General features: G+C 41.1%; 1 protein-coding gene across 1 annotated transcript in view; it reads right to left on the reverse strand.

Annotated features, from left to right (window-relative positions):
• Positions 1 to 11464, reverse strand: part of GEMIN8 (gem nuclear organelle associated protein 8) — a 34700-nt gene extending 23236 nt beyond the window's left edge. Inside the window, exons 1-3 of the mRNA XM_077815985.1 lie at positions 11403 to 11464; positions 5005 to 5041; positions 1703 to 2150 (exon numbers count right to left, since the gene is read on the reverse strand). Of these exons, the coding sequence (XP_077672111.1) occupies positions 1703 to 2150; positions 5005 to 5007 (451 nt within the window). The 5' untranslated portion in view covers positions 5008 to 5041; positions 11403 to 11464. The remainder of the gene's footprint in view (positions 1 to 1702; positions 2151 to 5004; positions 5042 to 11402) is intronic.
• Positions 11465 to 14578: the final 3114 nt, after the last annotated feature.

Genomic DNA, 14578 nt, shown 5'->3' on the forward strand with positions numbered 1-14578 from the left:
AACCACTGAGGATGGGTAAGGTCCTAGAGTGCTTCAGCTAGTTCCTTAAGTACCCTTGGATGAATTTTATCAGGCCCTGCCAACTTGAAAACATCTAATTTACATACATATTCTTTAATCTCCTCTTTGTCTAATGTAGCTTGGGTTCTTTCTCCGTTGTTATTAATGTGAATTGTGTTGAGTATTTTATCACTAATAACCTTTTTAATGAAGACTGAAGTAAAATAGGCATTAAACACCTCAGTCTTCTTGATGTCATTACCTATTAGCTCTCCTTCTCTGGCTAAGTAGAGGACCTACACTTTCCTTTGTCTTTCTCTTGCTCCTAATGTCTTTAAAGAACCTCTTCTTATTGCCATTTGTATTTCTTGCCAGGTATAACTCATTGTGTGCCTTAGCCTTTCTGATTTTGCTATTGATTGTATGTGTACACTTAAGCCTGTGTGTTTCAGCATTCCAGATATTCTTGACTCTAAGGATTTAAATAGCAGAATGTAATTTATAAAAAATTCCTACTTGTTGATTACACTTTTTTCAAATTATTTCCCTCCTCTCTCCCTCCTTAATGCCCAGAGAAAGGATAGCATAATTACAATGAAAGCTCATTCTATTAAGCATTTATGCTGGATATTTCCCATGCAAAGAACATGGGGAAAATGATGTTTTTCACATTGTTTCCTCAAAACAGATTATAAACTTGCGTGTAAACTTTATTTGTCTATGCAATAAACTATAAATCAAGGCAACAAGACACTTTGTTTTTTTAAAAGGATTTCACAGAGATAAAGATGACTTGGAGATCTCCAAGGACTGAGACTTGCAAAAACTCCCCTACTGATTTTTTTGGCTAATATCCCCCTACTATTTTCCCAGAGCTGGGCTTGAGGCTTTGAATGTGAAAGAAAAAAATATTTCCTGTACAACGCTGAAGGGTACCGAAGGGGAAGACAGGTCTTGGAATTTTTACTGTTTGGTGAGCCAAAGAAAAATAAAGCAAATGGCTACTCCATCTTAAAAGAGTACATTGCAGCTTCCTCCAGCATTAAACAACATAGCTAGGAATTTCCTTTGGGCTGGACCTCTCAGGAATCTAGGATTTTACTAAATTTAACCTTAAGAAGCCCAGATTTTTGAGAATATTGACATATTCATTTTTTTTAACTCAGCTGACTTAAGCTTTAATTTAAAATGTGAGCATCAATTGATTAAGAATTTTGAAATGTTAAAATCTTTTGGTTTTTAAAGGAAGTATTGGATGTCAATGCAAAAATTTTTCAGCACTTGGGTATTTGTAGGATAAACCAGAACAATAGTAGGGACAGAGTAATGGAAAGTTGGAAATGACTCAAAGGATCATTTTTATAGAAAAAAGTTTATAATTAAAATATTAGTACTACCTGTTTTACTGAGGAAAAAGAGAGAGATTTTCACTACCTATCTTAATGCTACAGATTCCTCAATTTCCCCCAGAATTGCTCTAAACAAAACATTTTCTCCTGAACAAATATATGCTACTTCTATTCTCCAAAGCATTCATACTCATTCTCTCTAGGTAGAAAAACCACAAGTATTTTCACTGGTTCATTTACTTCTAGTGCCCATTACTCGTGTATTATATTGCAACACCCTAATGTTGAATTAAGGACATATTCATTACAGACTCAGATGGAAAGTATATAATACAAACAAGGCCTGAACTTACGTAACTCCTGCCTGTGCGCCTCTGTCTGTGCAAAATACTGGCGGAGCTCTTCTGTGATCTCCATGTTGCTCAGATCGCATTCTATCTCCTCTTCAGACTCAGAATCCTTCTCCATTTCAGAATCCCTGCCCATATTCTTGGTCACTCTGGTACTGCAGTGGGTATCTGGGTATTGCTGGGGCCAGAAAGGGTAACGTGCTCTGCTGTTTGGAGTGTAGGTAGAATAGTCGTCAGCATCCGATGGGTTGCCTCCATCCCAATCCGAGTAACGGCCTGTAGGAAAGGTTTTGGATGGATACCATGACAGATGATGAAAGGACTCCATGGCTTTCCTGTAGGCATTTTTGTGCTTGTACATCCAGTGCATGGCTTGGTTGTAATGCTTCCAGTATCTTGCATATACTTGTTGATTATACCATGGGTGAGAGTCTTCATGCAGTGAGTCCTCCTTAAAAAAGTGGGAGCAGAGGGGAGAGACAGTGTTGAGGCAACTCCTAGAATTGAAAAGCTTTTTCATTCCAAATACTTTACTTCCTATGATAGCAAAATCCATGTATTTTGGAGGAAAAATGACAAGTGCTTGAAGCGTGAACATACTATACATACAAAAATAGATCATGTTGCTCACTCTACTAGTCACCAAGGAAGAAAGTAACGAGAATGACTGCATCAAAGCTTTACCCCAAAGCGCTATTATTACAGTGGAAGCCACTCCTTTGGGGCAACATGTTGAAATGTACTAATGCAAACCGAGCCTGTGTGGATATAAATACTCAGCACTTACTAATGCAAATAAATTCACGTGAATTCATATACTACACAGGTGAAAGCTGAGCTGAATGAGGTTTGATTACTTCAAAGTGCGTGTGGGATAAGCCTCATACTATGAATACACAAGCTTCATGTTAACAGGCAGAGGGTAATGCTTCTGAAATTCCTCTGTACTAAATAAAGGCACCTATTTCATATAGTAATGCATTTACCCCATCTCCTTGCCATAATAATTTCAGTGGTAGAGATCAGATGGCAACTTAGTCACGTCTCAATCACACCTTAGTCAAGGTCCCAATTAACCCCCACAGCGTGCATAGCAAAGTGCTGTGCTGCTAATAAATCTCACTTCTCTATTCATCAGCAGCTATAATCTGAAAAAGGGTAATAAAGTTCGTTGACTTAAGTAAACTAAAATATCTCTTTCCAGTTATAAATCTGAACAAGTTGTAAAACAGCAACAACTGTTTTTAAAAATGTTTGTTTGCCTGACAACAGTTTACCCATGGCTCTATTCCAGCCACATAACTCTATAAGAGTGCAGCAGCCCTATATAGTAAAGTAAATTCTGTATAGAAAAAGATTGCAATAGGTTCCCCTCCCCTACTAATTCGGCTACACATGGGTAGTGTTGGAGAAAGGTCAGGGATAATGGAAAGCTAAATCACTCTTGGGGTGGTGTTTGCCCACTGTCTGTCCTTGGGGTAGAGCTTCTGAGTAAGGGCTCTGGACGCATGGAAAGTGATGTTGGATTTAAAAACAAGTTGGTCTCACTTAATTAATTTGGATACCGATGATGCAACAACACGTGTCTGTCTTAAACTGAAAAAAGCCAATAAATTTAGTGTAAAGTCTGATGTTCCTCCCATAATGCATGTCCTTGGTGTAGATATTTTGTGCGCCTCTGGGGAGGGAGAGTTTTACTTGATCTATTTTTTATGCCAAACATTTGGACTATTTTAGACTTAAATGTGGAAGGTCATCTTTTCTTTTTCAGGGATACTGTCAAGATAAAAAAATCATACTTTTTTACCTGTATTATTAACATCCTAAGTCACCAAGAATGATTTTTTTTAAAAAAATCAAATTTTATGAATTTGGTTTAGCGACACTTCATAGCTAAAGTCTTACCACCCCTTCCCCAAAACCAACCTCCCTTCCTGCACCCCGCCCCTCCAAAAGGGGCTTAAAAACACTGACAACATAATTTTAAGGTTATGTTTAAGTAGTTACTAGAACAAAGTCTCAAGCTAATAAACTTTTTTTTTTCCCTTATTTCACTTAAACAGTGAGTCAGGGATTGTGTCTCGTCTGTTTATACAAATCTATGGTGTCATACAAGTGATTTTAAGAAACAGCCACCAAATTAATTTTTATGGAAATGCATAACAAAATATCTGTCTTTTTGGCTAAGACTTTATGAGCCAGATGCTCCTCATGCACTTCGATTGGGCTGGTGAAACTCCACTGACTTCAGGGGATTTATTGCCAATTTATGCTGGTGTAAGAGGAGAATCTGGCCCTGTTGCAAGGATGTATTTATTTATTTATAAGAAGGAAAATGAACTCGTAAAAACCAGGATATTTAAGGTTTTTACTTTGCTTTCATTAAATGAGAATGTCACACTGACTCTAGTTCTTCAAAGTATATTCAAGACCAGAAAATTCTGTGGTCAAATCTGAGAAGTTGCAACTCCCATTTCACATAGTTAGTTCTGGAGCACTTTGTTTAATTTTTCCCACTGAATTAATTAAACATCAAGTTTGGAAACATCAGTAGAGCAGCTAATACAGCTTGACAAAAAAGGAAAGTTTCATATATTCTATGTATTCTCCAAGATGACAACATATCTTTTTAAAATACAAAAAATATCTTCAGTTCTTTTAACTAAAATGTTTCTAAAATGGGCCTTGGTGATGACCTCACTGAAAACTTTGGAATACAGCTGGCTGATTTGTCTATCTGACTAGCCCCAGATGTTAATTTAGGGGGAGAGGAATACAAAGAGCCACTTCATGTAGATAGAATTGTGATTTTGGTGCTTATCCAAATACTTCTGTGTTTGGAAGGGGAAAAAAAGGGACTGTAGAAAACCTCACTCTTTCTTTGAATTTTTAAAATCCATCTGTTGAAAAAAAAATTAAGGGGATGTTTTAGATTGGGATGAAGAAGGAAAAGGAACACTTTAAAGGCTAACTATGGAATATAGCTGTATGTCTGTGTTTTTTCAGCTGTTGTGTAAATGGAAATACAGAGGAGTTTTTCTCAACCGTATAAAAGCTATAAATCTAAGAAGAGTGATCAGCAGATTTCCCTGTTATTTTCCTGTTATATGTATCTAGATTCTTCTCTGAGGAGACCAATCAAACAATTATTTTAATAAATAAATTTTACTTTGAATGCAATTTAAAATACAATTCTTTTAACTATGTGCTGACAGTTCAATACAATTTGCTTGTATATGCAGTTAACATACAAAGTGTGCATTGCCCATACTCTCAGATACACAGTAGAAGTAAAGAATGCTTACCATCACCTGTGGAGTTTGCTCCAATGATCAACGTAAACTAGAAAAGAAAATAGTATTTTTTAATTTATAAAAAGATAGTTAAATACACAAAGCATCTTTAGTGAACCCTAGTAGCTACAGATAAGAGTCAAGTCAACAGATGAGGGATTTTGAGTAATCAGAGAATACTTGAAACCTCTTATTCATTGATTCCAATTGGTTTTAGTATGGTACTTTTAAATGAGATTATTAATATATAAGGCTCAAAAAGATCAAAGGGCAGAGCACTTTCTCTGCCCCCATCTCCCTGCAGCCTAGAAAGCAGGAAGAGATAAATAAACTTGGTCTCATTACCCATTTTTTTTTATCCTCCACACGATAGTGGCTTCCTCTACTTCTAGGTATCTTCGAAATTAATGACATTAAGGAATGACCTTAAATGAGAAAGACTTTACTTTATCCCTCAGTAGTGTTTGCAGAAGGAATCCTATAAAACTTTTATGTTAAGCATTTTTAAAACCATTTTGATTTCACTCAGGTAGTAAGATTTTTGTTTATTTTTAATCCTATGTTGTAATTATTTGTATAACCATCTCCTCTTAGTCTTCTCCCATTTTATGCTTCCCTGATTGCAACACTGCTTCACCTAAACGAAGCACAGATAAATTCAGGTGGTGATCAAGTACTTGAATGGAGAGAGGAGGGGAGGTTAAGTACAAAAGTGGAAACTGGAAAGGACCAGATCGTAAGAAGATCTGCAATTACAAGCTGCCGTTTAAAATTACTATCACCTACCACATACATTGCACTTTTAATCTTCAAAGTTATTTACCAACACAAACCACTTAAGGGAATTTTGAAAATGCCCTGACTATTGGACAGCTATTTCATTATACCAAGATTTTAAAAGAGCAAACCCAAACCACCCATTCCGCATAGTGTCATCACCCAGAAACTCTCATTTGAAGGGACACGAGGGGCAGCAGAGGGGAATGATACAAAGATTAACATCCCCTCCCCACACTTTAAAAAAATTAGTGTGGGCCAAAGAATCCACTAACTGACACTCCCAAGCTACTCCATCCAACTAGTGGGTCAAATGATACACCAGTGTGACTGAAAGTAAAACAGGAGTAATTCCACTGTCTTCTTTGGGGCTAACCCAGATTACAACAGCATAACGGAGTAGAATTCTTCCCACTGGGGCTGCCCAGGGTGACAGTTGGAGCAGCATTTGGCCTCCTATTTATGACTTTATTGACGAAGCAGCAACTATTTGTCTCTTTAAGACAGCAATGCTGAGTGAAAAGAGATCTGAATGCAGTCCACCCTGACACCACCAAAGAAATGCAAATCATGAAGCTACCACAAATCAGCACAAAGGCTGAACGCTCTCCCTTTGTATAGTGGAGACAGAGCCCAAATATGCAAACCGCTCACTCACCAACCCTTCTGCAAACAGTCCTTACGTACATGAGTAGTCCCAGTTCAGTCAATGGGCCTACTCATATGAGTAAAGGTTAGCAGAATCAGGTTCAAAACTGTCAAAGAGACTGAATTCATTGTCTTCCTTCCAATGTGCCAAGAGAGGCAGGAGGGAAAGAAAGAGCAGAGGTCACTAATGAAACATTGCAGTGACTTGCAGCATAACGAGCTTACAGATATATAAAAGACATGGGCGGGGCTTCCCCTTTCTGTTCATCTCAAAAAACATTTTCCTATGCTATCATCTTTTTAAAAGTTGTGTTTCTCTCTCATAGGGTGCGTGAGTGTGCATGCATGTGTGTATACAGTTTTCATTTCTTTCATGTGCACATCTGGGTACTGTCAAAGTCACTAGAGTAAACAGAAAGGTCTCTTTCTCATATTTAAAATGTAAACTGTATTGTAGCTGCCTCTCTCATTTTCTGCCTGTAGTTTAGGGAAGTTACACACACGAGAATTCTGTGTCTGCCTATGACTTTTGCATACCAAACCATTCTCTGAACTGCCTTAAGGATCAACGAAAATCAGGTTCACAGCCTAACATAAAGAGGCTTTGTTTTTAATACCGTAAGTGACAAAAAAATACAAACCATATTCCGAAGCACATAGAGAGAGCTTTTTGAGGGGTGAAAAAGCCCTCACAAATCCATTAAAATGTATCAGCTTACGGAACATGAAATAAATATACACTTTAGCAAACAGAAAAAAAATAATTGTCATAAATTATTTATGAACCCTTATAGAAATATAACTCCTAACTCAGGAAAGTCCTGATCCTGGGCACCACCATAATACAAACAACAAAGAAATCATTAATAAGAAATCAAAAAAGCAAAATGGCTCTTCAAAAGTAAATTCAATAGGTTATCAAAATCACTCAAGAAGCAGAAAATAAATAAAATAATTCTGGCTCTACTTTTTTCAATTCCTAAAAGTTAAAATACGGAGGTTGCTGCACAAACCGAAAATAGTCTAATGTCGCTGGGAACACCACTTAACTTTTGAATGAAGAAATTACTAAAAGGTATGAATCATCATTGTAAAATTACCAAGAAAATGTATTAGCCCAGGCAAAAAATCTACTTGCCAGCACTTACCATAATGATGATGAAAAAATTTACTTGCTCATACAAAAATGACTATCCCCAGGCAATTGGATGGGCAGAATTTTGCATGCTGGCATTAAAGCTAAGGTCCCAATCTTGCAAACACTTGTACATGTGCTTAACTTCACTACGGTGAATAGTCCAATCAATGGGACTACTCATGGTAGTAAAATTAAGGCCCCAGTCTTGCCAAATGATCTCTGCAGGAAAACCCTGGTGCCCATATGGAGTGTCACTGAATGTGTCTCAATGCAGGGATAGGGGAGCTGCTGGCAGAGACCATCTGGCAGGATTGCGGACTAAAGTAAAAGATTTTAAGGCTGCAGGCAGCAACAATAAAATGCTTGGACAAAGAATACTTGGTCCCTTTTTGTGTATTAAAATGTTCTCTTGCTTCGAGGGCTTTGGCACAGAAAATTCCCTCCCCACCCTTTTTTAACCACAACCACATAATTATCGGTTTGTATTACCACAGCGTCTAGGAGTCCCAGTCATGGATAAGGACCCCATTGTGCTAGGCACTGTACACAGGACAAACGGTCCATTTCTGATACATTGTTTTATCTCCTTTCCTAACCTTTCAAATCATATAATAATTCCCCATTTATATTAAATACTGATGAAAGAAGAAAGCCATAACTGACTATGGGTCTGATCCCACAAAGTGTTGTACATCACTCAGTCCCACTGAAGTTAAATTGAGACGGATTACCATCCCGTAGGATTGGATCCTGGAATGCTCTATTTTGAAAATAGAAAAGGAGGACTTGTGGCACCTTAGAGACTAACAAATTTATCTGAGCATAAGCTTTCGTGAGCTCAAATAAATTTGTTAGTCTCTAAGGTGCCACAAGTACTCCTTTTCCTTTTGCAAATACAGACTAACAGGGCTGCTACTCTGAAACCTGCTATTTTGAAAATGTGATGATACATTGTACACCATGAGAGCACAGCCCCCTGGTGGAGTATTGTACACAGTTTTGGTAACCACACTTGAAATATATTGCACAGCTTGAAAAGGCCTACAGTCAACAAAAGTCTTACTGCTCAGTATGGCAAGACCTGAAGAAACAGGACTATTTAGGAAAGAAAAAAAAAAAGATTGAGGGGACTTTCAGTTATTTAAAATTATGAAGAGCATAGCAAGAGCTAGTCAGTCACTTCTTTTCACGCTGTTGCATAGAAATAGAAAATGATATAATTAAGAGGGGGAGGAATTAGAACAAATTAAAATACTTCTTCACAGATCCCACAGTCAATCTGTGGAATTTACTGTCACAGAAAGTCACTGAAGTAAATAAAACTAGAGAGGACTGGAGAATCTTACCAACACTAACTTTTGTAGCTCTGCAAAATAAGACAACTAGTAAGTAAGTCATTACAACTTTTATTTCAGGGAATACATCAATCATTTGTGTGGGTCAGGAATGATTTCTTCCCCACTTTTTTCACCAAATCTTTAAGTATTTGGTAATGCTGACAGTCGGATAAAGGAACAGATCGACCAATGACTTGAACCAATACTGAAATTGCTGTAAGTGTTTTGTACATATTCCAAGAACTTGGTGAGAACAAAATGCCATGTTGTAGCACCAACAGCTTATATTTTTCAAATGATCATTTTACATTTCTAGTGCTAGAAAATCTGGGGGCAGGAGGATGTTTAAAGAAAGTCCATTCAGCCTTTTCTGTCACTCAGCTACTGATTAATTACCAGTGTGCATCGCTACCTATGTTAATTTTAATATCAACATGGCCCAGTTATAATTCTTGTAGAAATGCAGATGTGCAACACAGAACCAATTAATTACACCTGTATACCCCTTTAACAAAAACTCCTGTAGACTACATTTATATTTGTGAATATCGCTAAATATTAAAGATGTTCTCTGGTTGACTTTTGATGTCGGTAAATATAAAAAATGTTCTCTGGTTAGGACCTGGCTGTTATCCAGCCAGCATAGTTACAGCGATCTAATATGCATGCAATTATTCTGGTATAAGGTGCTTATGCAGGTACAGCTTACTGCTGTAAGGAAAGGGGAATAAATTATAACGGTATAATTGTGGCCAGGCTAGAGACTGTACTCATTTAACTGTTTTGGTAGAAAATCAACCCCTTGCCTCACAAACGCACACTGAAATAGTTAAATCAGTACAAAAACTCCACGCAGACCATGCAGTAGCATGTATAAAGTCACAGTTCACCAGGTCCCAAGAGCCTAAGGCTCTACTCCTATATCAGTGGTCCCCAAACTCTCTCCTCCCCAGGAAGCATGGTTGGGGAGGGGGAGGGGGGCAGAAGCAGGGCTTGTGCTGCAGCTGGGGCCTTAGCTGAGAGTGGAGCCGTGTTGGGAGCCAGGGGCATTGTGCATTGCGCATGTGGGCAGGGGCATTGTGCATTGTGGGAGCCAGGGGCATTACCATTGTGCATCACCACCTATGTTCATTTTAATATCACTACCTTTACAGCTGGGGCCTTAGCTGAGAGTGGAGCCATGTTGGGAGCTAAGGGCCATGGCTGGGAGTGGAGCTGTGGCCAGGAGCGGGGCCGCAGTTGGGGCCGGAACTGCAGGTGGGGCCATGACTGGGAGCGGGGCTGGACTGGAGTGGGGGGCAGAAAGGGGCTGGGTAGCACTCTCTCCCCATCCCCCCATTGGGGTTGGTCCAGGCCCCCTTCCCCCACAAATGTGTCTCTGTGCCCCCTGGAGGAGTGTCCCACAGTTTGGGGACCCCTGTCCTATATGGATCTGAGAATACAGGGTGTTGCTTTGAAATCCACGATACCTGGTGCATTTGAGTGGCTTATAGGGAAAATGCAGGTTTTGGATTTGGAAAAAATGAAAGGTCAATTTGTACTATATTAAAAAAAATGTAATAGTGAACAATAAATTATCACTAATATGCCTTATTTTGGGTCTTTGTCCTATCTTGGGGCATTGGCAGGTCAATGGTAGGAAGTAGTGTGCACATGAGGAGGAAATGGGTAGTTTAAGCTCTTTGGAGCAGGCACTATCTCCTATTGTGCGTTTGCGTACAGTGCCTAGCACTGGAGGGCACAGACCAGCGTTCTTGTCGTGCTGCCCCTCAGTACCCGGCTCCGGCCAGGGAAGCTAGTGATCCAACCAGCGGACCAAATCCGATGATGAATCCTGGTCACGGGCCACTAACTACTAGCAGTTTTAAGCTTACTAAGTAGGGCTGTTTGGTGCATCCATACTGCATCAAACCATCTTTCGTGCTCTACGTTTGCACAGCACCCAACACAGCAAGGCCCTGGTGTATTGCAGAACATTGCTGGGGCAGCCACCTTGCGACGGGGAGCCCAGCACGGGGGCCGCGGTTATCACTTGGGGGTGGGAAGTGGTGGGTTCTCTTTCTTCCTCACCCAAGTACCCCTGCCTTAGGGAGAGGGGCTTGCTGGGGGGGGGTCCCTTTCCCCCCTCACTGCACACGGGGTGGGTGGTCTGCCCATGCCATCGCTTCACCCCAGTTCACGGGATGGTTTTGGGGCGCGGGGGGTGTCTCCCTCACACCCCAAGGTATCCGCCCCCCTCCCCATTCACCAGCTGAGTTCCCAGGCGGGGTGGGGGGGGGGCAGAGAGAGATTTCTCTGTTTTCTTCCCACTGCCCCACCACCCCGGGGCGGCTCCGGGGATCCCCTCTTCCAGGCGGCTCAGGTACATGGGCTGCCACGGCTGGGAACCGGGGGCTCCCCCACCCGCCTCAGGTGTCTGGATCCTTGCCCTGGGGCCAGCCCCGCCCCTTTCCCCACGGGGGCTCCCCCCAGCCCCCACCCCCACGTGGAGCGGGGCCCGCGGCACGTACTGTGGGTCCGGGCGGGCAGCACCAGCGCCGAGACCCGCTCGTCCTTCCTCCTTCCTTCCTGCCGCGGCGGGAAGCGGGGCCCGGGGGCGGGGTTTGCCGGCTCCCCATCCCCTGGGCTGGGGCGCTCCCTGGCGGGGCGGAGCGGGCGCCGCAACCAGCGTCCTCCGTCCCCGCTTCCCCGCGCCTGCCCGGGCGCCTTGTGGGGGTGGGGGGCTCGCCCAGGAAGAAGCGTCAGGGGGCAGCGGGCGCCGACGGCTTTTGTGCGTGGGGGTGAAAGACACCGGGCCGCCTCCCCAAGCGGCGGCACCAGCCCCTGTTTGTAGCAGCCAGGAGATTGGGGTCACTCCCCCCCCCCCCCCACCTCCCTCAGCGGGAGCGGAGCCCGCCAGCCAGACCACCCCCCCCACCACCACCTTTGCACGAGGCAGATTTCAAGTGGGCGGTGCTGGTGCCTTCCAGCTGCCCCTGTCTGGTGTGGGGCGGAACAAGCCCCAGAGAGGCGCGGGGCCTGGGCGCCTCACAACGCTGGGACCCCTGCTCTCACAGGCAGGGAAAGGAGCTGGAAGGCCCCAGGCCAGCACCAAAGGTTATAACTCACCCATGCCCAGTTTGTGCTGGGTGCTTGAAATATATTCAGATTGGGGCCTCTTGGTTTCCCCTGGCTGGTGCTGCTGAATGCTCTTCTAGCAACTTTGCAAAAGATGAAGGTTGGGATTTTTGAAGGAGCCTAAAAGTATTAGGCAACCAAATCTCATTGGCATTCAGAGGGATTTGGGTACGAAACTCCCATAGGCTCCTTTGAAAGCCACAACCTACATCTGTATTCAGAGTTGTGGTGTCAGTATGTTTGTAACAAACATTTGTTTTCTTCCCATAACATCTGAAACTGCTTGAAGTGAAAATCTACACACAGGGTTAACTACAGAGCTGCTGATAATGCCTCCATTCTACAACCAATGTGCATGGGAAATATTTGCTTATTGACTAATCCTTTATATAGTTTATTAACAAGCTATTTGATTATTATTCTTTAAAAGAAGCAGAATATTTTCATGGATATCTTTTGCTTATGTACAACTATTTCATGCTTTGATCAGAAAACATTCCCTTAGCCTGAATTAGACATTAAGGCCCAGATCCTCAAAAGTAAGGCTCCTAACTTCCACTGATTTCAAAGGAAGTTAGAAGTCTAAATACCGTTTTTGGATCCAGGCCTAATTCAGTGTACCTTGTTGCTAGCTAATGCATCCTCTGTAGGACTTATCTCTGTTCCCTGCTTGCATTTATATATATGTTTGTGGTTAGCTCATGAAAGGAACATTGAATAATCTCATTTAATTTAACATTGTGTATTTAGGAATGTGCTGATGTCAAGACATATTTACAGTTATTTAAAAAACAAAAATAACGGCGATAGTTGCTTTACTGCACTGTTAATGTTTTAATAGATTTATTAGTAGCAGTATTATATTTAGTACTGTTTTATATCAGAACCCTGGTAATATCCCTGACTGAGGGAGTCATAAATATAAAGGAAAGGATAACCACCTTTCTGTAAACAGTGCTATAAAATCCCTCCTGGCCAGAGGCAAAATCCTTTCACCTGTAAAGAGTTAAGAAGCTAAGGTAACCCTGCTGGCACCTGACCCAAAATGGCCAATGAGGGGACAAGATTCTTTCAAATCTGGAGGAGGGGGACAAAGGGTTTGGGCTGTCTGGTTGATGGTTTTGCCAGGAACAGATCAGGAATGTAAGCCTTCCAACTCTTGTTAAATTAGTAAGTAATTTAGCTAGAAAATGGATTTGATTTTCTTGTGTTTAAAGGCTTGTAAAATAAGCTGTGTTGGAGGGAATGTATATTCCTGGTTTTGTGTCTCTTTGTAACTTAAGGTTTTGCCTAGAGGGATTCTCTATGTTTTGAATCTGATTACCCTGTAATGTATTTTCCATCCTGATTTTACAGAGGTGATTCTTTTACTTTTTCTTTAATTAAAATTCTTCTTTTAAGAACCTGATTGATTTTTCATTGTTCTTAAGATCCAAGGGTTTGGGTCTGTGCTCACCTGTACCAATTGGTGAGGATTATTATCAAGCCTTCCCCAGGAAAGGCGGTGTAGGGCTTGGGGGGAAGACATCCCCAAGTGGTCTCTTTCCCTGTTCTTTGTTTAAAACGCTTGGTGGTGGCAGCATACTGTTCAAGGACAGGGCAAAGTTTGTACCTTGGGAAAGTTTTTAACTTAAGCTGGTAGGAATAAGCTTAGGGGGTCTTTCATGAAGGTCCCCACATCTGTACCCTAGAGTTCAGAGTGGGGAAGGAACCTTGACCGAGGGAAATTGTTTCAGTTTTAGTATAGGAGTTGTAATTGTCAGCTACTTACACCTAGCACAAACCATAGGTAGTATATAATTTATAGTCTGCTTAGCAGCGTAAATGACTTTTGAAGTTACCTGCATATAGGTTATAGCATCCAGATTTGGCAGTTTCACTCCCAGCTATAGAAGAAGCTTTACAAACATTTCCTAATCTGTTGTCACCAGAATAAAGCTCTTAATTTGATTAAATTTAAGCACCTGCTTAAATACTTTCCAAAATAGAGATGTGCTTAAAGTTAAGCCTGCACTATGCACCTTGCTGAATTATTGTCCAAGAGATCATATTAATGCTTACTGAACATCATAGGGAATGGTATATGATTGATTTCTCCTGCTTTTAACAGCATCAGCAATTTCCTTGGGTAAGAAGATTTTTACATGAAATGTAGAGTAGATGGTGGGGAGAATAAGAAGGGTTTCTTTTCAATATCAACTGTGATCACAGAAAGTGGTAAGAAGTTTGATTGATCTCCAAAATAAAATGAATATCTGTTCAGGTAATAGTGGAACAGGGGTGTGGGAGGGACATATGCTTCCATAATTGTTGTTTCATTACCACCAGGAAGCTTTGGATCTGAAATGTTGACCAAAGGAGCTGATTTCGTTATCCACAAAGTGAAGCAATGGATACTTTAAACAAGAGAATTTTGATTTTGATTTAAAATAGTGATATTTGTATTTTAACTGCAAACATTACAGGAATAGCAGCCACTTACTAAAAAATGCAAGTCCATACACTAGAAATGCAATGATGAAGGGGAAAAAAAAAATTTGTCCAGTACTTGTACAGCGGCTAACACAAC

The sequence above is a fragment of the Eretmochelys imbricata genome, chromosome 1 (assembly GCF_965152235.1).
Source record: "Eretmochelys imbricata isolate rEreImb1 chromosome 1, rEreImb1.hap1, whole genome shotgun sequence".
Classification (NCBI taxonomy): domain Eukaryota; kingdom Metazoa; phylum Chordata; order Testudines; family Cheloniidae; genus Eretmochelys; species Eretmochelys imbricata.